This window comes from Cornus florida, unplaced genomic scaffold (assembly GCF_030987335.1).
Source record: "Cornus florida cultivar Cherokee Brave unplaced genomic scaffold, ASM3098733v1 CherokeeBrave_3.0.0_Hap2_Chr11, whole genome shotgun sequence".
Taxonomy (NCBI): Eukaryota; Viridiplantae; Streptophyta; class Magnoliopsida; order Cornales; family Cornaceae; genus Cornus; species Cornus florida.
In genome coordinates, this window is record NW_026775581.1 from 103,746,099 (window position 1) to 103,771,680 (window position 25,582).

Genomic DNA, 25,582 nt, shown 5'->3' on the forward strand with positions numbered 1-25,582 from the left:
ACCTCCTGTACGCTTCTGAGCCTAATTATCTCCCAAAAACAAAAACAAATAATCCTCTGCTAGTCTGCTACAAAATAATACCACTAAAAGTATAATAAATCCCACTTCCAATGATGTGCCATCACAAGGTATCAGAAAGTTTGGAGGGTTCGTTATTCACTGCTTAGTATGCAGTAATCCACATACTGTTCTCTCGCCTATTTAATTTTATCAGAGGTGTTCATTTGGACGTTGTTTAAATTAGTACTTTTACATTTTATTAAATGAAAATGTAGAGGGACTACAACAGCAGAAGTTGCTTCCTAATCGGCCAAAAAGATAATACATGCCGAAAGCAGTTTAAAAAAGAACAAATATATAGGAGGGTGGAGAAACAGTGATACAAAACTGAGAAAAGCGATGGACAACTTAAAATAACCACTACATGGAAGAAAAAAATGTCAAAAATGACCCGGCATGAAGTCTGCCTCAGTATTTGCAGAACTGAGTCTTCTTCCCTATCTGCCTCTGTATTTGAAGAACCGAGTCTCTTTCAAAGGATAGCTACATCAAAAGATCACTGCATCTAAGGGTATTCCATATATATATATATATATATATATATTTTTTTTTTTTCCCATTAACAAAACTCTTGGCCCTCCAGGATCCTCCTCCAACCAGCTTAATCACAATATCTTAGGTTGGCAACTTCTTTCCATCAAGATGTAATCGTGTCTTGAGTTGCATGCATTGGGTATTAAGTTCCTGCTCCATTACTTAGTTGGAGAGTCATTTTTATATTCATAGCTGCTAGTTCCGCAGCCAAATATCTGAAGACATAAGGCATTGCAACCGTCTCGATTCCTTTACTTGTTTTGCACGCATTGCAAACAATCTTTTTTGGGACTCTGGCGGGTGGCAGCCCTCGAATTTCCTTCACTGGTCGCTTTTGTGGCTGAATCAATGACGTTGTCAGGATGCTTCCACAGAGGGAGCACACATCAGCAATGTGATGATCAGAAGATGTATGGAGCCTGTCATGTAACAAATATGCAGCCCCATGAGCAAGAAGGGAATCTCGTTCCATTTCTCCAAAACGAATACCACCACCTCGCTTTCTCCCTTTAATAGGCTGACGGGTAATCTGATCAACTGTTCCGGTGGATCTAACCTGCAGACCAAAGTGAGTGTTAGTTAATTTCAATAACCAATCTAAAATGACCAGGATTTCTACCAAAATGGTAAAAAAAAAATGGATATCAAACTGGCTATCAACTAAACTGTTCAAATTAAGACCAACATTGATTTGTTTACAAACAAATTGACCAGCTGAAGATGCATAATACAGTATAAGAGCGGTCACACGAGTTCTCTGGTTGGCTATACAATTGAACAGACACAACACAGTATAACAAAATACCCTATACATACTTATTTTGCAACTCAGCTGATTATTTTGATGAAAAAACCCTTATGCATACTTATTTTGCAACTTTCTGATAGTAATGCTGAGTAGTAAATGAAAATTTCATAACTTATTTTGTATTTTCAGACTTATACTCCATTTTCACTTTAAAACAACCCAATGCTATTATCATATAATATATGACATGAATGTGGGAGTGCTCTATGTGTCTGTCCCTGTACCCAATGTTTAAACTCACTTTCGTTGAGTTTCCGCACCCTAAAATTTAATGATTAAGAAAGTCCACCCTTTTGATGCTTACTATACCTGAAATCAATACCCAAATCTGGTAAAATAGGTTGCCATAATCATTTATTAATCTTTTAGGGTGACAATCTATGGCTGGCACATGTATTTCCGGTTTCCTCTAGGATGCAACAAGAAAATTATTTAACTAACCCCAAGGGGTTGGCTCAAGTGGGTAAGAACAGCCTTAGGAAGCATCAGGTCTAAAGTTCGAGTCCTCTTGGGTGAAACTAGTAAAAAAAAAAAAAAAATTCAACTATATTGGATAATGGATAAAAAACCATGATAAACAAATCCGATGTATGAAAAACCATCTAATCACTATACAGTGCCTAAAGTTCACACTTTGCCAAAAAGAAATCAATATCGAGATATTTATAGCAAGTTTTAAATAGATAACTTGGTCCCACGTTCGATTTGAAGAACATTGCAAGACAAGAATAAAAGATATATCATCATCATTATTGTTTCCAAGAAAAAGCACTTACCTGAAATTTGTCCGATACCATATGCCGGAGACGCTGGTAATAAACAGGCCCAATAAAAATCTCACATGTTAGTTCTGTCCCATAAACTCCACTGTATAATACCTCTAAACCATGGTAATTAAACCCACAAGAGGTTAACATACAGCCAAGCTCATCAACAAGTGAACTGGACTCGTCATTAGCTTTCTTCACTGAGTTAGCAAAAGGTGTTGCATCCATAAACTTTCCATGTAAGCAGCCTCCCTATAACATGATTCAAGTAACATAAACATTTTTTATGTAAAGATGCAACGCTAATTGAATTTCATGAAAAAACTTCCACAAAAGTAGAAATTGGTTACAAATTCCCATGCCATTGTTACAAGGATAAATTACTACGAGCGCCACAATTGGATTTGTTTTCCTTGGTAAGCTGCATCCAAAGGTTATCTAAATTTTCAATTTCCAGGATCTGTCACTAACTAAAATTTATCTCCACAAAAGATGATAAAGTATGGCTAGATAGACTGATGCACAACCATCAACCAACCATCTATGGTCAAGCTGAATTAAACTTTGGAAAAATATACAACTACGATTTAAATAGTCAATGTCAGAAGATATATCAAGATTATGACATAATGATGGCCGTACAGTTGATGCTAAGCATATCAAAGTTGGAGAAACATTTGAATATTCTAAATGAAAATTAAAAGAAATTTCAAAATAGACTCATTTTCAGAAAACACAGTAATCAGAGCAAAGCTTAATAATTTGATGTGCATTTCATGGGACAACAGTTGGAATATGGTTTTATTAAACACTATTCTACATTTGAGTCATTCGGAAATGGTAAAAGATGTTTCAGGGATAATTAGTGACATCAGCTGGGATGTGGTTAGGAGTGAGGTTATGGGCACTTTTCGGGAGTTTTATTCTCACGGGCGGTTTGAGAAGTTGTTGAACGCTTCTTTCATTGCCCTCGTCCCTAAGAAGGGCGGAGCTTCTGATGTTAAGGATTTTAGACTAATAAGTCTTTGTGGGGTACATTTATAAGCTTATTGCTAAAGTCATTGCTCTAAGAATGAGGGAGGTGCTAGATGGTGTTATATCAGAGTCCCAGAACGCTGTTGTTGGTGGTCGGCAGATTCATGACTCTGTTCTTATTGCCAACGAGTGTGGGGATTCTAGGCTGACCAGTGGTGACCCAGGAGTTCCATGCAAGCTTTATACCAAGAAGGTGTATGATTATGTTAGTTGGAGCTTCCTGTTGTATCTGCTTAGGAAGTTGAGAGAGATGGAGGAGGTGAATTGAGTCATGTACTTCCTCAGTTCTCTGTTATGGTGAATGGGTCTCCTACGGGTCTTTTTTGGCAGCTCTCGGGGTTTGAGACAGGGTGATCCTCTATCTTCGTTTCTATTCATTATTATTATGGAGGCTCTTAGTAGGTTGTTGAGAATGGTAGTTGATCTTGGTTTTATCAGGAGCTTCAAGGTGGGTAGAGACTCGGGTCATCAGATGGAGATCTTTCATTTACTGTTTGTGGATGATACCTTGGTTTTCTGTGATGATGATGTGTCCAGTTGAGATACTTGAGTCTTGAGGTTTGTCTTGATTTGCTTTCAGTCAGTTGAAAATTAATATAGGAAAGAGCATGCTTGTCCCTCTGTGTGTGTGTGTGTGTGTGTTGGGGGGGGGGGGGGGGGGGGGGGGGGCGTGGGGTGAGCTCTTTTCCTATCTCCTATTTGGGTTTGCCGTTGGGTGCTCCGTCGAGGAGGGTGGGATCCTGTGATTGAGCGATTTGAAAGAAGAATGGTTGAAGTGTGGGAAGGTTACTCTTATGAAGAGTACGCTAGCGAGTCTCCCAACATACTTCCTCTCTCTTTTTCAGATTCCTTTCTCTGTAGCTGAAAGGATTGATAGACTTCAACGGAACATCCTTTGGGGTGGACGGGGGGAGGAGTTCAAGTATCATCTTGTTCGTTGGGATCAAGTGTGCAGGCCGATTCTGTTGGGAGGTCTGGGCATTAGGAGGTTGGCCTATTTCAACAAGGCTCTTTTGGGTAAGTGGTTGTGGAGAATCAGAACTGAGCGCCATCGTCTTTGGAGGAAGGTGGTTGTGTATTGTTACGGAGAGCATAGAGGTGGGTGGCCCTTTGATCTGGTCAAACTCGCTGGAGGCGTGGGTGTTTGGAAATTCATTCAAAAGGGATGGGATGAATTTTCTAAACATATCAGATTCAGAGAACGGGATGGCAGGGGTGTTTGGTTATTGGAGGATTTATGGTGTGGTGATTACCCAATGGCTCATTCTTTTCCCAAACTTTTCTAGATTGCCGTGGATAGACATGCTTTGGTGGCCGACTGTTATTGGCTCGATAACAGTAGGCTCACGTGGGATGTGTGTTTTTGGCGTTCCTTTCAGGAGTGGGAGTTAGATGAGGTTTCTGGTTTGTTAGAGCTACTGTATGGACAAGAGGTGGATGGTAGTGGCACTAATTCTCTGGTTTGGGCACCTTCCTCTTAGGGGAGATTCGAGTCCGTACCCTTTTCCATTGTCTCTTTGATTTTCACGGTCCTAATTTCCCTTGGAAGACGGTTTGGTGCTCCAAGACTCCCCTCAAAGTGGCCTTCTTTGTCTTGACCGCTGTTTCGGGCAAGCTTTTGACCCTGGATAATTTGAGAAAGAAAAGACATATTACAGTCAATTGGTGTTGTGTGTGCAATAGGAATGGCGAGTCCGTGGATCACCTTCTTTTGCATTGGCTTGTAACCCACGACTGCTGGAGCCTTATTTTTGGTCTTTTCGGCGTCCAATGGGTTATGCCTCGATCCTCGAGGGGTTTGATTGATGCTTGGCGAGGTTGCAGTGTGGGGGCCCACGCCGTGAGTGTTGGAGTGCGGTTTCCCTTTGTGTTTGGTGGTGCTTATGGAAGGAGCGGAATAAAAGATCTTTTGATGGGGAGGAATCTTGCTTAGGGGCTTTGTATTCTGGAACATCCTAAAAATGAAATGTGAACTTATAGTTTGGGTGGGCGAACGTATATTAATCTAAATAAGAAAACATAATGCATACAATGTAATTCCATATGTTGATGACAACCCCAAGAAAGGTGTGTTATATTGATACACAATTTCATTGCATCAAAATTTAGGCAATTTGACTTTGTAACAATTTCCCCAGAAAAGACAGAAACACACACACACACAAATATATATCTATATATATATATTTTACTGAGACTAACGTTGTAAATAAATTAACAAAAATACATGTATTACAATAAAAAATATTAAAACATATATTATGTATTAATTTAGTAACATAGAAGCATGTGCATTCTTTCTTCCTTTTTTCCTTTATTATTTTATATTTTTGAGATATGTAGTGCTGAACGTAAAACTAAATTTTCCCAACAAATTTACGTACACTTACATTTCATATGCAATTTTATAATTTCCAATTATTGATTTCAGTTTCACATTTTGACCATATTACCAAACAGTTGAACCATATACCAATTGACCTGTCATGAATTGGCAATGTCCACTCCGGGTTTGATAATTGTGCTTATAAATGTGATCTAAAAAAAAAAAAATTGCAGTATCAATAAGTTTCAAACTGTAATAAATCACATGGCTGATTAAGAATATATAGAAACCACTTTCTACAAGTATATAAAGTGTGTGATATAATCCAATGATAAGATAAAAATAATTATAATGTTAGTGGATCAATTGTAATTCAAAGCAATCACCATATGCAGCAAAATAAAAAGCCACTAAACAAAGTTATATTTATTAGTAGTACCTTAGCGGCAATAGATTCTAAAAGCATTGCAATTGTCATTCTTGATGGAAATGCATGTGGATTGATAATAAGATCTGGCCGCATTCCTGTGACTCCAGAAAATGGCATATCGATATCTGCCCACAACTGAGAACAAACACCTTTTTGGCCATGTCTACTGCTAAATTTATCGCCAATTACAGGATTTCTGGGGTGCCGAAAACGTATGTTCACCTGCTCAGAAAGAGGTCAAGGTTGCATGGCTGAATATCAAGCATAATAAGCATATAAAGCAAAAGCCAAGCAGTATGAAAAAATGGCACCATGCCCGAGTATCTTATCTGGTTACACCTAACTGTTTCTCTTTCTCTCTCTTTGTTTTTTTTGTTTTGTTTTTTGCAATTTTATGTTCTAGACATACTAGCAATCTTCATAGAACAACAATTCACAAGATGGCAACTAGAGAAAAACGTCAATTCGATTTTGATTCCTGTAATACAGAAAGAACATTCCCCAATCTGGTTTCAAGAAACAAAAGACCCAAAATACTTTTAGAGGAGGCAAGAATGTGGCTATCTTAATGGGTAAATCCATAATACACAAGGCACAACAGATTGTCATCACTTCACGATGAAAGCAAAATATCAGGTGGAAAGAGATGTACAATCCTGAGAAGTCAATAAGAATAATTCATAACCAAGTAAAAAACAAACAGGGTTTGGAACAAATCAGTGTCTAATCATCAAGCAACAACCTAAAAGAATGCTTAAAGGGCTAGAAGCAAACCAAGCTTGTGTGGTTATTTTTCATCAGGCGATCAACTGTAACCCCAGGAGTCAAGACCAAAGTGCTAAATCTGAGAAGCCAACATATAGAAGGTCAAATCGGTGAACCTACTAAGATATTTTATTCTGGAGGTTGTCCAATAAATATTACAGAATTGAATTATGCAAAAGTCTGAGAAAGCCAAAAGCAATGTCATTTAGTTAACTCTTTGAGGATGTTTAGGATATATTTTGGCAACCACAGCACAAAAACATAGACCACATATGGGCAAAATGTAGCTTGACTCATGGACTTGAACAGACTGTCATATGGCTTCACCGTGAGGATTATGTGGATTGGCTCTTCCTATCTTCTGAATAACGCAGGCATCAGCTTTGCTCTAACAGCATTAACTTGCTTTTTCCAGTAGCCCAAGCTACAATAAATACTATCGTTAATGGATAGCCCACACATGGAAACCTGATTTAAGGACGCTTGACAAGGTCACTAAATTGGTTAGAATTAGTTAGGTTTTAGAAGCCAGATTGATATGCCTGTAAATAGCAGCCCATAGTTCCCAATCACTTGTTTTAAGTGCAACATAAAAAGCATTTCAACCACAAATTTAGGGGATATATTTATAGTTAGAGGTTAAAATTATTGACAAGAACAAAATAGAGAAAAAAAAATTCAAAATTCACCTTTCGGGCTTTCTTACAAGTTAATAGTTTTTCTTCGTTAAATTATCCAACTATACTTCTAAAATATATAAAATAAAATTTAATAGTTATGAGTGTCATGGATTGGTAAAAACTTCAAGCTTTTAAACATAAAATTACAAAAGCCTGAGAGCTTATAGATTGTGCAAAAAATAGTGAATGTTAAATTTGTACCCACTCCACTGCCTTTAATAGGGCAATGGCGTATTCTATCTTATTTTATTTGTTATTAATTATTTTCTGTAGTTCTTATTTGCACAAAAATATGTTTTGAAATATACCTCGAGGCTCGCAGCTCACCTTTGTAAGGAGTAATTTAAATCATTTAACAACTTTGTATTTCAGAAATAAGTTAGCAATCTGAAAGGATATTTTGATGGTATCCCCTAAATTTGATACAGGCATGAAGTCCATTTAAGGTATCCCCTCCCTTAGAGGAACCTTAAATAAGGGATTGGCAGTTAACATTACATCCAGGCAGTCAGTTATTAATTATATCTATTTGAAGCATTGCTTTAATCGATCACACAACCACATCATGCACAAAGATAAATAACAGACTAGTTCTGAATTGCATACGCCACATATTCCACTCTAGTATACAGAAGATAATTTCTTTCCGTGGCAAGTAGAGAAAAGAAAGATCTCCGAGCAAGTTGTGTAACCCAGTTGTCATTCATTTACTTGTATACAAACAAGTTATTTAAAATCAGTATTCAAAGAATGATAATTACAAAATTATCCACCATCATATTGCCAATGATAATTACAAAATTATCTACCATCATATTGCCACTTTGTCCTGTATTGTGGGCTAGGTTATACCAGTTAAATTAATAATACAACGATACATAACCAATGGAAGAATAACTCTATTCTGGCATTTGGATAATAATGAGAGTGTAATTACCCAAAAATAATAATATATAAATATATCTATATTGATAGAGAATATGAGATAGATAGATATATATATTTAAAATTTAACAGAGTTCCAAGGGCTAGTATGTATCTCATTAACATGAGAAGATGTTTCACGTTGGTTTCACATGATAACCACGTTACCCAACCCACTAACTTAGCCATGCATTTCGTTAATATTGCAACCATCAGCCATTACCATGTTCTCCTAATATCTCAGCGAAGGCCATAAATATAATATAAATCATTTAGGGCTAAACAACTCTAAAACCACTCGATAAATCTTAGTACATTAATTGTGTTGCTTATGGAAAGCACAACCCACTCTAACCTTAATCACTCTCTCGAATATGTAGTCAAACCTGAACGATTACAGTACCACGTTAGAAACACTCACTCCCCAATCAAGTTACAGGAATGCTTGAGAGAGATGTAAAATAGAAGGAAGAAAGAGAACTGTGAGAGAGGAAAGAGAAGACATTAGAATAACAAAGGGAATTGAACAAGGAAGCAGAACCAGGAAAGTTTAATCTTACCTTCTTTGTTATGTGACATATCAAAAGAATTATAAAGCACTTGCTAACATTCATAAAAGTCTTAGGAGAATCTAATTTCATGACTCTACATATATGTGTATCTAGACCCCTACACGTATGTAATATGGTTAGGTCATAATTTAAATTCCATGCCTGCATAATAGTTTTTATATATATATATATATATATATATATATATATATATATAATCATGATCTGCTCTGTGAATCAGGTTACCGACGATATACTCAGGTGCATTAATTGAACTCAAACAATAAATATTGTTGAATATATTATATGCACTGATGATATAGTGTATGCATATGCATACCTATCCATGCACAAATGTATGGGCTTGAAAAGGATACTGGGTAATAGATGTCTACTGGATGTGCATAGAAAATCCATAGGGAATTAAAAGCTATACATGATATCCATATACAAGTGCAACTCAAGAAACTGAATTAACCAAAATTAGAAACCAGCTACCCATGTTTTTTGGCATGAAATTTGGTTACAGTATTTAACAATTTAGCACAATTTTAGAATCCTAGATAAGTTTCATAGCATAGAATCACAACTGAGTGGTTTGAATCATTTTCGAGATTGTTAGATAGGTTAATTCGAGGCCCAAACTTGAGTTGGAAAGAATTGAAAACATAGTTGAAACAAGTTAAAATCAAATTCTGAGTCATTGTATATTTTGATTCAATTTTTATTTATTTATAAATATATATATTTTGTAGGTGAGTTCGTCTCACATAGTTAAGATAACTACCTCATTTGGTTGGTTTTCATTCAAAAGTAAGATTGGATGTGTTCCCCACATAATATGTTGAAGAAGTTGGTTTGTTCTTTACCTTAAAGGGCTATATTTGAGAGGTTGGATTTGTTCCTTACCTAAAATGTCACATTTGAGAGGTTGGATTTGTTTCCTTACCTAAAAGGTTATATTTGAGAGGTTGGATATGTTCTTTACCTATGTGGTTGCATGTATTTTTCTTTACCTATGAGGTTTAATGTGTTTCCTTAACTGAGTTTGGAATGCAATCCCTTACATGAGGACTTAAGTGTAAATTATATATTTAGATTCAATTTAAAAGTTAATCAAGTGGATTAACTTAACATAAAATTACCAGCAGAGAGCATAGAAGCTAGCTAGTAGCGGGAACACATGTTTATTAGCTACGATTTAATAATTATCGCGTGACACTACATAATAACACAGTTGTATATCGAGGTGAGGTGAGGTGAGGTTATTAGTTGTTGAGCAGGGATCTTGCTGAGCATGTGTCTGCTCACCTCTGTTACATGGGCTCTTCAAAAGTAGTGAAGTACTCGTGTCGTACACATATCCCTCGGACATGGGTATGGGATGTGTATGACACTTTTGGTTGGACATGTACATAAAAAGCATATCCAATCATTCAATTACATTATATTATTACTTTAAAATGAGTTAAATGCCTATATTGAACATTATATTAGATAAAAACATTACTTTACTCTAAAAAATAAAATAAAATAATTAATAAAATGAATATTTAGCTGTGTCCATGTGTCCTTTTGTTTGGAGATTTGACACGTCCGACGCATGGATACATACCCGTGTCCGACACCCGTGCCCGAGTCCATGTAACATAGCTGCTCACCAATTTCTCAACATTTCAGGAAATTGATGGCCGTAGAGTTGGCGGTGAAGACCGAGAACAATCTAGGGTTTGTGTCATATTCTTACTTCTTGAGAGATTTTTGTAGTGAGGACCGAATATAATTTTATATTAAATTGAATCATGTATGTATAATTATTTTACAGTTACTTGATTCCATAATGTAATAGGGGAAGGTGATCTGTTAGCTCACACACCTTATTTGGGTACAAGAGAAAATACTTTGTATTTAAATTTTGGGGTGTGACAAATTGGTATCACAGCTAAGGAATCAGATCCTTTCAGGACATGAACTCGGATTCGATATAGCAGTCACTAACTCAGGATTTATCACAGCTTAGGTCTCAGATCCTTTCGGGACATGAACTCAGATTTGGTATGGTAGTCCACTAACTCAGGATTTAGGTACAATTAGGGCAGGCAGCAAGGTAGTCTACTACCATGACTAATATATCAAGGTTAAATGTTGAGGTGGTGTTATCTTAAGTGCATTAATCTGATCACTATTTGAATATAAAAATAGTGGATGCAGCCGAAAGGAGGTCTTAATAATAAATTGAGACAATTAGATTTCATTACTATAAATTTAATGTGGTTGATTTAATCACTTCAATGGGAATACGAAGGAATATTGATCTTCCTAATACATATTGTGGTCTCAAACACTTAATCATTGATATTATAATTTGCGTCTCTGATAGTAAGTTTAAGCAAGTGAGTCGAAACTTTTATACTTGTTAGGAAGTTTTAGTCAATACTACTAAAGAGGGTGGTTGTGAAATAGTTAATGATAGTATTAAGTTTAAGGTGGTTGTGGTATCCCGGCAAGGATTGCTACTTGGATGATAGTTTGAATCGTTGTGTACGAGGTGAAAATGGTTGATTACTGGCATGGTGTTTACATACATAATAAGTAATGAATAAATTAACATGGCAGTGAGGATTACTGGCATGGTGTTTACATACATAATAAGTTATGAATAAATTAACATGGCAGTGAATACATGTAGGAAGAGAAGCTTAAAACCTTGAGCCGCAACAAAAATAGGTCATATGGCAAAGGAAAAAACGTTTACCTTTTGCAGTTGTTTTTTGCTTTTACCGTCCACAGCAACATAATCAACAACAACAGGCTCTGAACCCTTCAATTTGGTAGTTTTTGCCATACTTGTTGCCTCATCATATGTGCCACAATATGGTTCACCCGGATTTATTGTCTGAAAGATAGTGGTAGACAATCTGTTAACAATTATAAAAAATAGAACACGAGTAGAAAATAAACTAAAATATACAAGGTTAACCTTCCCAACATAAGGAAGCCCATCTAAGTCAATGAAAGGATTCGCTGATTTATCAAGATTTGTCCTTCTGAATATTCTCTCAGCTCGATCTGACTTGCCAATTCGTTCAACCAAGTCAATAGCTTCCGTCTGACAATATAGCAGGTAATAAAGTGAACACCGAGTCTAAATGCACAAAAAAATCAAGTATCCTAATAAATAACAAACAACAAATCACGCTATTCTTGTGACTTGATTTTCCTTTTGTATATTGTTAAGTAGGCACCACATCTAAGCTATTCTATGAGCATTGTGCTGGTAATAGATAATGAATACTTGATGCAAATAAAGAGCACTTCAATGTATGATTGAAATCAAACATAATGTATAGAGATAACAATATATGATAATATAGTGGCATTTAGGCATTAGTATATGAGGGTTTGGGGAACTAAAATGAAGTTCCAAAGCGTTGTTTTAGTGATTTAAAATGCTTTTACTTCAAAATCATAAGCAGAAGATTCAAGTAAGACAGCAAGCTGCAAAGCTTTATTGAACATATGCAGTCCAAAAGGAGCTCAAAGAAAATGAAATTGGGGAAAAGAAAAAGAAAAGACCGGTTATGGGGCAAGTGATCTGATTCCAGAGTAGGGGCCTCTTGACTATGTTTTGATTCACCAACTCTTATTCTATGTTCCTCAATTATAAATCCGTTTTCTCAATATTTAGAGCCCAAAGGTATTTTTGTGATTTTAGATGTACTAGACATGAGCAGTAGTAATGGTCATGCTCCGGTTATATACTAAACTTGTGGTATTGGTTTCTATTTGTGTACTTTAGTATGTTTATGTGGGTTTTACTAGTAAAAATTTATAGAATCTAAATATGAGGTGATGTATAATTAAGTTTACTCTTGTTCACTTATCAACATTGTTTATCTTAACCTTTTTCAAAAGCTGTATATAACTATGTAATTCTGTCAATTAGACAAATAGCATTTTAAAGTCCCACTCAACATTAAAGGTTCTTTCATCAAATGTGAGCACACATTCAAGAAGTTTCATCAATGTGTACATAATTATAAAATTGTATATCTAAAATTATGAAACTTCGAAGATGTATCAGATACATGTCAAAGTGGAACGTGTTCATCATTCGAATATAAAATTCTCAATTATGGACACATAACTGACACTGCTCGGACAAGTGCTAACATTTTTTTAATGAATTGCGATGGTTGACTGAGACTTTCTTTTAACATGAAATAAATATATTTGTAAGAGAATTCACAGAACTAATCTAAAGAGTCAGCAAAGCTGTAGGTTGGTTGTTGAAAGTCAGAAGAGAGAAGGGTATATCAGAACATAAGGACGAAGATCTCTCAAAAAGCTCGAATGGTGATCAGATCTCTCTAAACATCAGAATTCAGTAGGCTCACAGAAACAAGGCTAAATATATATATATTTTTTTGTCAAATAGGAAACACAGCTAAATATTGATGATCTCATTCATAAATGTTGATGATCTCATTCTTATGCTCTCATCTATCCCATCTGCTACTATGTCATCTCTGTTGAGAAATAATGTCATTTTGTTGCCTAATTCTAAGTCAGAGTTCATTAATTTCAGATGAAACTTTTATCTTCTATAGTCATTATCGGCAAAATATCATACTTGCTTATATTTGAAGATGATCGAAGATGTGTTATCGAACTGGATGGCAATTGGATGGTCAGCAGAAGGGGTCTTCATTCAAGGGCAGATGACATGATTCAGTAGTGTAAAAAGAATGAGAAAAGGAAAAGAGAACAAGAATTAAAAAGAAATTGTGTACTAAAAACAACCCCGTGCATGAAACTAGCTTAAATAACTTTCTTACGTGCATTGTATTTCATTTTCATCCAATTTATGGATTTAGATAAACTCATTCTGGTTGATGGCTCACTATGATAGACGTACGAATCATGCATGGATAAATAATCTCACTACAAAAAAGCATAAAGCATTTTATATGTTTTTTTTTTTTTGATAGATAAGTATTCAAACAACATTTTATATGCTTTATTTAACTTTATTAAGTTAATAATCCAAAATCAAAAATAAAAATTTGAAAATTTTAGGACAAATCCAAAAGAAGTTTTATTTTATTTTATTTTTGAAGTTGAATTCTATATATATATTTTTGATAAGTAAAGATGTATTAGAAAGCGTTCAAAAGGGAAACGCATCCCAATAATACACAAAGGCCAAGGCCTAGAAAAAGAAAAAAGAGGGAATTAAGGACCCAAGGAGCCCAAAAGATCAACAATCTCCTTTAAATATGTACAGTATTCCCCCATCCAACAACAAAAAAGACAATTAATAATGCGGTAATTTTTTTGATAAGTAATAATAAAATAAAAAGGCATTCAAAAGGGGAACGCGTCCCTTATACAGAAGTGGAACCGGGGCTAAGGCCCCAAAGAATCCAAGAAAATAATTAAATCATCAGAAGAGGAGCAAGAACTCCTCTTCACGTAATTGAAAAGAAAATGAAGAATGTAAAGTTTCAACATTGCCGTAGATGACTCTTTCCCTTCGAGCATTCTACTATTTCTCTCATTCCAAATGCACCACCATACACAATGTGGGACAATTCTTCAGAAATCGTGTACATCCCTTCTCACACGACATCCTCTCCAAACATGAATCAATTCCATAGTAGATTGTGGCATTACCCAACGCATACCGAACAACCCAAGAAGAAGATTCCAACAGTCGTTCGCCATAGAGCAATGCATAAGGAGGTGATCAATTGACTCCCCATCTTTCTTGCATAGGCAACATCAAGTAACAATACAATTGCCCCTTTTCCTCAAGTTATCAATCGTTAGAATCTTACCCCAAACAGTGGTCTAGACAAAGAAAGCCACCCTAGTTGGAGCCATGGATCGCCAAATAGTCTTCCACGGGAAGTCACGGTTATCAAAATTAGATAGACATAAGAACAAGGATCTTACTTCAAAACGATTGTGGGAAGATGGAACCCATATCAAATCATCATGACCTCTGCCAACACCCTCCTGCCGATACAAAAGATCCAGAAAAACACATACCTCATCCAACTCCCAATCCTGAAAAGAACGCCAAAAGTGCACATCCCACGTAATCCCACTGCTATCAAGCCGATAACAGTCAGCTACATAGGCGTGTTTATCAACTGCAATACTGAATAATCTAGGAAATGTACGAGATAATGGCTGATTACCAAACCAAAAATCTTCCCAAAAACGAACGCGACGTCCGTCTTTGAATCTGATATGAATAGAAAAGGCATCCCATCCCTTCCGAATGGACTTCCACATCCCTACTCCTCCCACAAGAGAAACCGGACGTGTAGACCAGCTGCCAACGACTTCCCTAAACCGACAAGAGATTAACCTGCGCCAAGGACGATGTCCTTCTCCCCCATATCTCCATAACCATTTACCAAGGAGAGCTTGATTAAAAGAAACTAATCGTCTTATGCTAAGACCACCCAACTTCATAGGCTTGCAAACTTGCTCCCATCTGATAAGGTGATACTTGAACTCCTCACCCCTTCCTCCCTATAGGAAGTCCCTTTGAATTTTTCAATCCTATCCGCAACGGAGCAAGGGATTTGGAACATAGATAGAAAATAAATGGGGAGGCTCGATAATGTACTCTTAATAAGAGTAACTTTATCCCACTTAGACAAGTATTGCTTCTTCCATCCTGCCAATCTCTTCGCATACCTGTCAATCACTGAATCCCAACTCCCCACTATCCTTGAGGAGACCCGTAGGGGCAAACCCAAATAAGGAATAGGAAAAGAACTCACCTTGCATCCAAGAACGGTAGCTAAAGAGGAAATATCCCGAACATTCCCTACCTGGACAAGCACACTCTTAGCCACATTTACCTTTAGCCTGGAAACCGCCTGAAAACAAGCCAGGATGCACCTCAAATATCGGAGTTGAGACACATTAGCATCACAAAAAACTCTGAACATCACAGAAAACTCTGCAAAAAGTAAATGATAGATCTCCATCTGATGGACTAGATCTTTACCCACCCTGAAGCCCTTAATAAAACCAACATCCTCTGCCCTGCACATGAGTCTGCTTAAACCCTCCATAACAACAAGGAAAAGGAAAGACGACAAAGGATCACCTTGTCTTATATACCGAGTGCAGCCAAAGAAACCAGCGCGAAAACCATTCACAAGAATTGAAAACTTGATAGACGAAAGACAAGTCTCAATCCACTTCCCCCATTTACTTCCAAACCCCATTCTTTGTAACAAATAAGGTAGGAAATTCTAGTTCACATAATCATACGCTTTCTCAATATCAAGTTTGCATAAAACTCCAGGAACACCACTACGCAATCTGGAATCCACACATTCCCCTACAATAAGAACTGAATCAAGAATTTGCCATCCTCCAACAAAAGCGTTTTGGTAGTCCGAGATAATCACATCCATTACTTGCCTCATCCTTAGAGAAAGCACCTTAGCTATAAGTTTGTAAATACAGCCCACCAAGCTAATTGGACGGAAATCCTTTATGTCAGAAACGCCTCCCTTCTTAGGAATAAGGGCAATAAATGAACCATTTAGCGACTTTTCAAAGCCGTCAGTAAAATGAAACTCCTGAAAAGTACCCATTACCTCATTTCTTACTACCGCCAAACTTTCCATCAGAAAACGCATGGTAAAACCGTCAAGCCCAGGAGCTTTGTCCCCATTACAACTTAATAAAGCCTTTAGAACTTCGTCTTCAGTAAAAGGACTCTCAAGCCTATCTCTATCCAACTCACAAATAGCCTCAAAAGGGAGACCATCAAGTTTGGGCCTCTAAACTAATGGCTCGGTATAAAGCTTCTGATAAAAAGAAGCAATCCCGTTACGCACCTCTTCCTCCCTCCACAACTCCACATCTTCCACCCGAATTCTTCCTATACGATTACTTCTTCTGTGAGCATTAGTTAATCTGTGGAAGAATTTTGTGTTACGATCTCCTTCTTTTAGCCAGAGAGCCCGGGATTTCTGTCACCACGAAATCTCCTCCATGTAATGGTTCGTAGCTTCATTAAAAACCAGATAAAATTATCTCCCCTCCTCCCTTCCTAAAACTCCTACTCCTGGTCCTTCCCCTTTCCTTCACCACTCCTCTCTTCCCTTCGTAGTTGACTTCAGAGATGAGATTCCTGATCTCCTGTGCCCTTTTCCAGGATGATAAGGGTCTCGTGTTCATGACTTCATTGGTCACTGCAACCTCTCTTCCTTCCACAATTGCTTGAAGGATAGATAATGTTTGATCATCATTACCCTCTGATGAGACTCCCAACAGCTCATTAGTGACTCCAATATTGTCAACTACCCAAACTTTCCCCATATCAGCAACCTCTTCATCAGGTCACACCATAGTCAGTGGTTCCTCCACTAAAATTTCAGAATCATTCTCCAGCCAAGGTGCAAGCTCATTAGAGCAAACCTGTTGGATAGACCAAATCATCAACCATCTGCTCTTCAATCTCTCTGCCATTCTCATATATAGAATTTGATTTAGTAGCAAAATTGCCCAACCCAACGAATCTACCAAACTCATTCTCCTCAGCCCCTGCAAAAGGCAAGCAGTTAAGGCCTTTCAATGCTAAACTTAATCGAAGCTCTCTAAATAGAGCTACAACCTCATCATTGGACAACTGAAAATGTAAGTCTCTCCCCACACAGACCGTAACCCCTTCAGATAATTCATTGACTGCACAGCTAGCAAGATCCATCTGCCTAGAAAAAACAGACTCACAAACTTCCTTTCCTTCAGTATTCAACCCACGCAAAATTTCAGGTCCAGTATTCGTAACAGGTAGCCCACACCTCTTCTTTGATTCCGTCACATCTACGTCACTCCTTAACACCTCACAAGAAGGGGTAGAAGAAGAGGATGGAGCATTACAGGGGCTCCGAGGATGTGAAATTGAGTGCATACCTGGAACGTTAGTAGAAGTCCACTTCTGCTTTTCTTTTCTAGACCATCTAACTCCATGACGATTTCTGTAATGATCCCGAGACGAAGATCTGAAGATTCGTCCCTTCGGCTGTGTAGAATCAGAAAAGGATGAAGTTGAAATACCTGCGTAACAGTGAGTGACAAGAACACTTCTCGACAGGTCCTACACCAGCCACAATAGCAGAGATATTCATCCATCTCTTCTTCTCCAGCGAGTTCCAAAAAGAAGCAGAGATGTTGTCAATACGACGACTCTGCGAGTCGCTAACTTCTGTAGAGATAGGTGGGCTGGGCTTGGAATTAAGAAAAGAAACTGAAATCATGTTATTGGGCCCCCGCATAACATTTCTCTTCGGATTGCTCACTTGTGGCCCATGTCGTAACTTATCAACTTCATGGTTGAGCATGGGTAAAGTATGTGGGCTGGGCCCATTCTGGAAAGAAACTGACAATTGGTTGCTAGGCCACCACTAAACAGCCCTCTTCATCTCCTGTGGGCCATGATGAACTAGCAGCCCATTAGTCTTATTAGGCCCAGAGCCCGCTTTAGATCCACGCTTAGGCCCAACAGAGGCCACTGCATAAATATCTCCTTTAATGTCACGATCTCGGGCACGTGGTTGGTAACCGTTGAAGCAGTCATTACGAGAGGACAATAGGCGGTATTTTAATAGTCATATGGGAGATTCCTCTCCATCAAAAGATCTACTATTTCGTTCCTTCCAGATACACCACCTAATGCAAAGGGGGCACCCCCCAAAAAGTTGAATTCAAGTTTTAACTGCATTTATTTTTATTTTATTTTATTTTATTTTTAAAAATAAATTTCTTTGTAAAAAATTGCACGCTTTTAACCGGTTGTGTAACTGGTTACTCCATCTTCTACTACCAGTACTCAAGGTTCCAGAGAATCGAGCACTTATGCTCATCTGATCAGCATTTGAGTTCACACACATGATTTTAAGGCTATAAACCCTTTCAAAACCCCATCCAACAAATGCAAAAACTCTCACAACCTTTCACACTTCACAAAAAATTTTGACTATCAATCCATCACAAGTCCGACGAAACTGCAATTACTTGATTTCTCAAGTCGCCACTCATCTTGAATTCCTCAATCTCCATCGTTTTTCTTCTACAAATTCTTATCCCATTTGTAAAGACTTGCTTCATATAGAATTAGTAGCTAAGGAAATTAGTGACTGTCTCACCTTCAACTTTACTCTATAGATTTTAGTAGAACACAATGACACGTAATAAGATAAAAGAATATAAGAAAAAGAATAAGCTAATAAAAATTTATTAGAATTATCCCCTATATCCATGCAGACAGTTATAAAGTTCTCCATTCTTATAGGTTCTCCTTTCCCTATTACAAATTTCATAGGGCTTCTTTTTAGATCAAATGGGCCATTGAATAGAATAGAAGATGAATAACATAATCCATCCGCTAGAGGACTTGGACGAGGTTGAGATACGAAGGTCTGATTCCCCTGATCTACGAGAAACCACACACTTCTATCAGTTCCAAATCCTACTCAGCTGGGGCTAGTAAGAGTGAGTGAGACCGCTTGTGATACTCATTGAGGATCGTCTTATTTCCTCTTATGTGGAGAATGTGTGCCGAAGAGCAGGACATGAAATAAGGAAGAGCATCAAGTATGACAGAAGCATTCACCGAATTGATTGAGCGCGCTAAAGATTCCGTCTGCTGGGCATAGAATCTTGACTTTTCGGTACATCTCGATGGGATATTCTGTTTGGGTTTCTTAAACCTGAGGGGTTGAAAGAACAAATCAATATTCAAACTCTCGGCGAAGGGGGCAGACCGGGCGGGGAACCAAAAAAGTAGCGATTCTCAATGAAAGGGAGAACATTCATGTACGGCGATAGATCACTACACAAGCCCTAAGAGAAAATTGACGAAGATGGGTAGAGAGTTGGGAGATGCAGCTCAGAAGTCCTCAAATCAGTTTCCGAGATGGGCGGTGATCTAAGCTAGGGGTTAGGTTCTCAGTTGGAAATGGTATTACTGGCTTCAGAAACGGAACACTACAACCAATACCAATTCAACAATTGGCCGGGGTATTCAACAACTTATTATTCTCAATTGACTACTAGGCGATCAAGGAGTCAATTTCTCTTTGAGGTTAGGTACCAATGAAGGAGCGAGTGTGCATGTATAATTCCTGACCAAAGGGATGGATTGGAATTCACTTCTTTTCTTTACCATTTATAGGACAGAAAAGTCTTAGCTGACTAATGAAAGAGGAGGGTGAAACCGAACTCGCGCCGGTCTTTATTGGTGAATTTATAAGACAGAAAAGTCTTAGCTGACTAATGAATGAGGAGGGTGAAACCGAACTCACGCCAGAGAAAGAAAATTTTATTGTTTGAGCCTATCACTGAAAGAGTCTTTTTATTTATTTATTTATTTTTTTTCCGGGAAGGTATCGCTGGAAGAGTCTTGATAAAGCAAAACTGTGATGTGAAAACCCATCACTATTTGGGTCCTAAAATAGAATAGGTGAATGTGTATTTGACATGCAGCTTAACAGTGAGCTTCTGCAGTGGGGTACAATTGTAGTAGTGTACATGTGAGTTGACACAGAAAAGATGCTTATATGACCAGGATGCTTTATTTTATTATAAATGGAAGCAAATAGTTTTAACTATGGCAGAACTCACCTATTTCACTAGCTATAGGAACGAAAACCAAAAAAGAACTGAACTAAAATAATACAAGTACAATTTTTTTCCCGCAAAAATAATAACTTGCATTTCTGTGCATTAAAATATGTTATCCGTTGTGTTTGGCTCGCAAAAATCGTATGTCCCTACTTCCGGGTGAGCGGAAGGGGAGTTGCGGGCTTGACAGGAACTGCTGTCATTCCAAAGAGGAGCTCCAAACAATATTCCAATGGAAAGTTGTCGGGATTAGGCGATTAAAAGGAAGCTTGGAATGACCAGGGGTTCTTTTTACCTTGAAAAAGGACTTCGGGATTGTTCCAGTGCTAGTAAAAAGAAAGATGGAATTGAAAGTGCAGAACTTGCAATTAAAAGAGCTATGAACGACTTGCTGGAAAGTAGGCAAAGAAAGTGCTGAACTTGTATTAGACATAATTGAAATACATTACTGGAATGTAAAGATACATGAAATGAAATTGATAAGCAAAAATGTTGTATTGTTGTGTGTGTTGATAGGCCTAAGTGCTCTATTTATAGAGCTCTTCTATGCAGTTGGAAATGTGGCAGTTTCAACAACTTCCACTTGGCTTGTCCTTGGGTTGCCAAGTGTCTCATGTTATGGTAGTTACCCATGTTTTGCGTCCACCTTCTTCAACATGCATGAATTCTCCTTCTATACATATATTCGTTCGTGTGCACGTTCTTTCCTTTACTTTGGCAACCTTCAACAATTAGAATTTCCACATGGCCTTTCCATAAGGTTCCATGTGTCCCACGTTTCTATGATTCTTCAACGTGCATGGACTCTTCTTCTTTATGTCAGACACATTGTACCAGTATTTTAGCCATGTTGTCCATGGCCTCAATCAGAAGTTGCATGGAAAACTTCTAATCTTCATCTAATATGCTAACATACAGCCAAGTGTCCCACGTTTCTATAATTCCCTTCCTTACATTGAGCCCTCTTCCCATACAATTCTGAATTGCACAAAAGCACGTTGTCCTTAGATTTAGCAACTTCTTTTCTTCATGAATAAATTTAGTATATATATATATAGAGTAGTGTTCAACTACTCCCTGGTGAGCAAGGAGTAATACACTCACTTTTAATTATAGCCTTGAGATCTAATTCTAGGGCTAATTGAAGAGATAGTTATTTTAAGAAATTATCATTCTTTTAATTAATATTAATTGTGAAATTACTATAAGTAATAGTTTCTTAAAACGAAAAAAAATTAATATTCTATTAAATTAACGCACAATTGTCCCCTTACGAAGGAATAATCGGCCTCCACTGGCACTGCCACCACCTCCACGGTCGCCGGCCTCCACTGCTGCTGCCTACCCCGCCACTGCCGCCACCTCCACCACCGCTAGTGGTGGTGGTGGTGGTGGCGGCGGCAGCGGCGGCGATGGAGGTGGTGGTGATGGAGGTGGAAGGCGCCGTGGCAATTCAAAGTAAATGAGATTAAAGAAATTAATTAATTTTTTTTTTAAAGAAATTATCCATAATAGTCATTTTAAAATTAATATCTAATTAGAAAAATTGCAATTTCTTAAAATAACAATTTTTTTAATTAACCGTAGGATTAAATCCTAAGGTTACAATTTAAAGTGAGTATATTATTTCTTGCTCACTGGGAGCAGTTGAACATCACTATATATATATATTCATATATATATATATATATATATAGAATTATGCACTTCCCATTTTCTGAATGATCACCCACGTCCCCTATTTTAGAAGCTTTGTGTTGACTTGGTATGAAGATTTGATGATGGTTGAATGACTGTTGGAATTTCCTTACAAAATAAGAGACATTGTAGCACCATGTTTCCACCTTCCCTCCTTTACTCAGTCAACCTATCTTGCGAGAACTTAGGGGTTACCATAAGACAATTGTATGCTATATAGATTCAAATCAATCTAGTGACACGTAGCAATATTTGAATGGCTCCCTTCCAAAACCTAATTTCAACATAATAATGCATGCCGAATATGGTTCTTTGATCCCAAGGATTTAATAAAATATGGCAAGTTTTGTGGAGCTCACCATATGTCGTTCTCTGATTGGTCTCTAAAACATTATTTCTTTTAATCCTATTTACAAATTCCATATGGGGATGGCTGAGTAGTCCCACGTGTCATGTCTTGAAAAGTCAAATGAGACTGCATGTACAATAATATCTCCATGCAATCCTTACTTTCCGGATCTTTAGGAGATTTTGGGAAATTGATCCAGTGTGGCAAGTCTTATGAGACTTACCATATTCTTAACTTAATAGACTCCATATGGTGGAATACAATTGGCTTAATGGTCTTTGCCTTGGATTACTTAGTGAAGTCATACATGTGTGATAATGCTTCAATATGACCTTCCTTTTCAAGTTTGTTGGAATTGTGATCTAGCGTGGCAAGCTCCACTGAAACTCGCCACATGCATCCTTCTTATTGGTAGACAATTCCTCTCTTGATCCTCATCTCACGCGTGATTCTATAAGGCAGTATGGTGTAAAGTCAACTTCAATGTCTCATGGTGCTATAATATAAACAGATTGTATCAAAACAAAAACAAGATTCATGTATCAACGGATATTCGTATTCGGGGAAAATAATAATAATAGTGCATGTTTTAGGAAAATATATCTCATTAATGCAAGCATAAATTTCCAAAAAAAAAATGAACCTTCAGAAAGTAGCACCATGTCAAAGTAGCGAAAACCATACCTGGTATATATGCCCACGGCACAAGCCACGATCCACCGAAGACTTATTCAAAACCATTGCGTCCTCCATATCATATCTGGATAAAGCATGGAATTTAGTCATAAAATGCTGCATTTACAAAAATAATAAATAAAATATCAGCATACTTCCAGAACATTGTTACCCTGAATACGCCAGAACTGCCACTATTGCATTTGTCCCTGATGGAAATTCGTCCACACTGTACTTTTCATAGGCTTTTGTTCGTACAATGGGAGATTGAGGAGTCTGATGATCCATTTTACATTAGCATAATAATAATAAAATAAAAAAAGAGGGGAAAAAGAATAACAGGAAAAGGACTAAGAACGGAGGATTTGACTAAGGTAGATTACACTAATTCAGCAGAGATACGCTAAAATTTATCATGTTAGGGGAAGATCTATTTTTCAGCAAATAATTCTAAGACGTTAATTTTACAAAGTAACAGATTGCTGAATTTTTACAGAAATCTCATGTTGGTTCCAGAGATTGTTTGCCTTTGTAATGTCACAAGGATGACTTAAGTGTTTCAATGTCAAAAAATGAGCTCATGGTCTAATCCTGCAGAATAAATTGAAGTCTGTCACTCACATTTCCACAGGGGCATTTCAGTAATTCAGCATCTGAATTGTAATTTTACACTTGTCTTAAATGTTGCATTGTGGTCTTGTGCACATAATATCAAATTTACAGATTGTATACAACCTCATTAATGATTAAGCTTGATATATATTGTTGCTATATACACATATATAAGCTGTCAATTAGAATGCTCACTAGTGGCAAATTTGCAAAGGTGGCAGGGTCATTGTGATCCTTTTGCTCAGGGAATGTCAGAACATTCTCTGTCTAATGATTGGTGAATGGTGCCATGTGGATTTCCTCTTTAGGGTAGGATTACAGAACAATGTACCCTACATATATGCTTTGATAGCAATGAGCCTCTCAACCTTTTTGGGTGAGCACCCTTGAGACCTACATTGTGACAAGCACTCGAGACACCAAGAACAATACACATTCATGGGGTTTTGAGACCAATTTGTGAGCTAATTCAACTCAGATATCCATATGGTGTGTGTGTGTGTGTGTGTGTGTGTGTGTTTGAAGATGAAGAATAATGCTGCTGTGAGGTGGTTTGCTGGTGCAGAAGGTTGGTCCAGAGGTTCAATTCAAGCTTGAGGCCATTTCAGGGATTCCCAGAGGTTGAGGCAAGTTTGTTTCACTATTTTACATCTGTAGAACACAAAAATATGACCATTTTCCTGCTGTAGTTGTGTTTGATATCTCAGACCTCATCCTTTGCTTGTTTTTCTGGTTTTTGCCTTTGAGTCTGAGTTATGTTGATATCATGCTATACACTTATTGTCCATCATCTGAGCATGGTTGAATTAATGATTTGAGGTTGTTCAAGTTGAAACTTGACCAGAAAAGTGTCCATAACAGGTTATGGTCTTGTGAACCACAGGGTTTTCAGCTAAAATAAAGCCTATTGAGTACTGTCAATGTTGTACCGTGCTTCTTTCATTATGGCCTTCATCTGAGCAAGTGTATATGGTTAATATAAAGCTGTGAGAACCAAGTTCTGGCTTGAATTGACACTAAATTCCAGCTTTACCCTTGAGACCATTAGAATTGCAGAAACAGACCTTATTGTGCATTGACAAAAATATATCTTGCTACTACTGTTGATTTTCATTTGAGCAAGATTATATAGTAATTTAAGGCAGTAGAAACCTTGGTGGTGCTCATATAGAAGCTACATTGAAGAGTGACATTCCAAACCAGGACAATTGTGTTTTCTGGTGCATAGACTTCTGTTTTGAGCTTCATATTTTGTTACCTTGCTATATTCATCATGCTTATCATATGAGCAAGTGTATATTGATATTTGGGAGTTGTGTGAACCATTAGTTGGATTGTGCTGTGGTCACTACTTGTTTTCATCCTTGAGACCTAGTCAGTGAAGGTTTTCTGCTGAATGGCCTGCTCTGTGTGCTGAAGCTACTTTAACTTCTTGTGGTCATTGTGATTGTCATTGAAGCAAGTGTATTTTGTTGAGTAAAGGTTGTGGAACTCAAAGTTAGGTCTGTGGTGAAGCTGCATTGTGAATTGACGTCCCAATCCTCAGATTCTACAGAAGTTGAACAAGGGTTTCATTTGTTGGCATCTTTAAAGCCGTGCATCAACTCTTATCTTGTTGTAAGTTGTAACAGCTAGTACGAGATGTGTTTTGTGTATTGACACTTCATACTGTAATTGTTAGAAGCTATTGAGAGCTTTAAGGGTCCA

At 37.3% G+C, this 25,582-nt stretch overlaps 1 protein-coding gene across 2 annotated transcripts in view; it reads right to left on the reverse strand.

Moving 5' to 3' along the window:
• Positions 1-231: 231 nt before the first annotated feature.
• LOC132280967 (DNA-directed RNA polymerase I subunit 2) overlaps positions 232-25,582 on the reverse strand; it is an 88,088-nt gene continuing 62,737 nt past the window's right edge. For both annotated transcript variants that reach the window (XM_059782711.1, XM_059782712.1), the window contains 7 exons: positions 23,436-23,539; positions 23,273-23,348; positions 11,861-11,989; positions 11,636-11,776; positions 5,970-6,182; positions 2,179-2,421; positions 232-1,150 (listed from right to left, as the gene is read on the reverse strand). In XM_059782711.1, the coding sequence (XP_059638694.1) occupies positions 737-1,150; positions 2,179-2,421; positions 5,970-6,182; positions 11,636-11,776; positions 11,861-11,989; positions 23,273-23,348; positions 23,436-23,539 (1,320 nt within the window). In that variant the 3' untranslated portion in view covers positions 232-736. The remainder of the gene's footprint in view (positions 1,151-2,178; positions 2,422-5,969; positions 6,183-11,635; positions 11,777-11,860; positions 11,990-23,272; positions 23,349-23,435; positions 23,540-25,582) is intronic.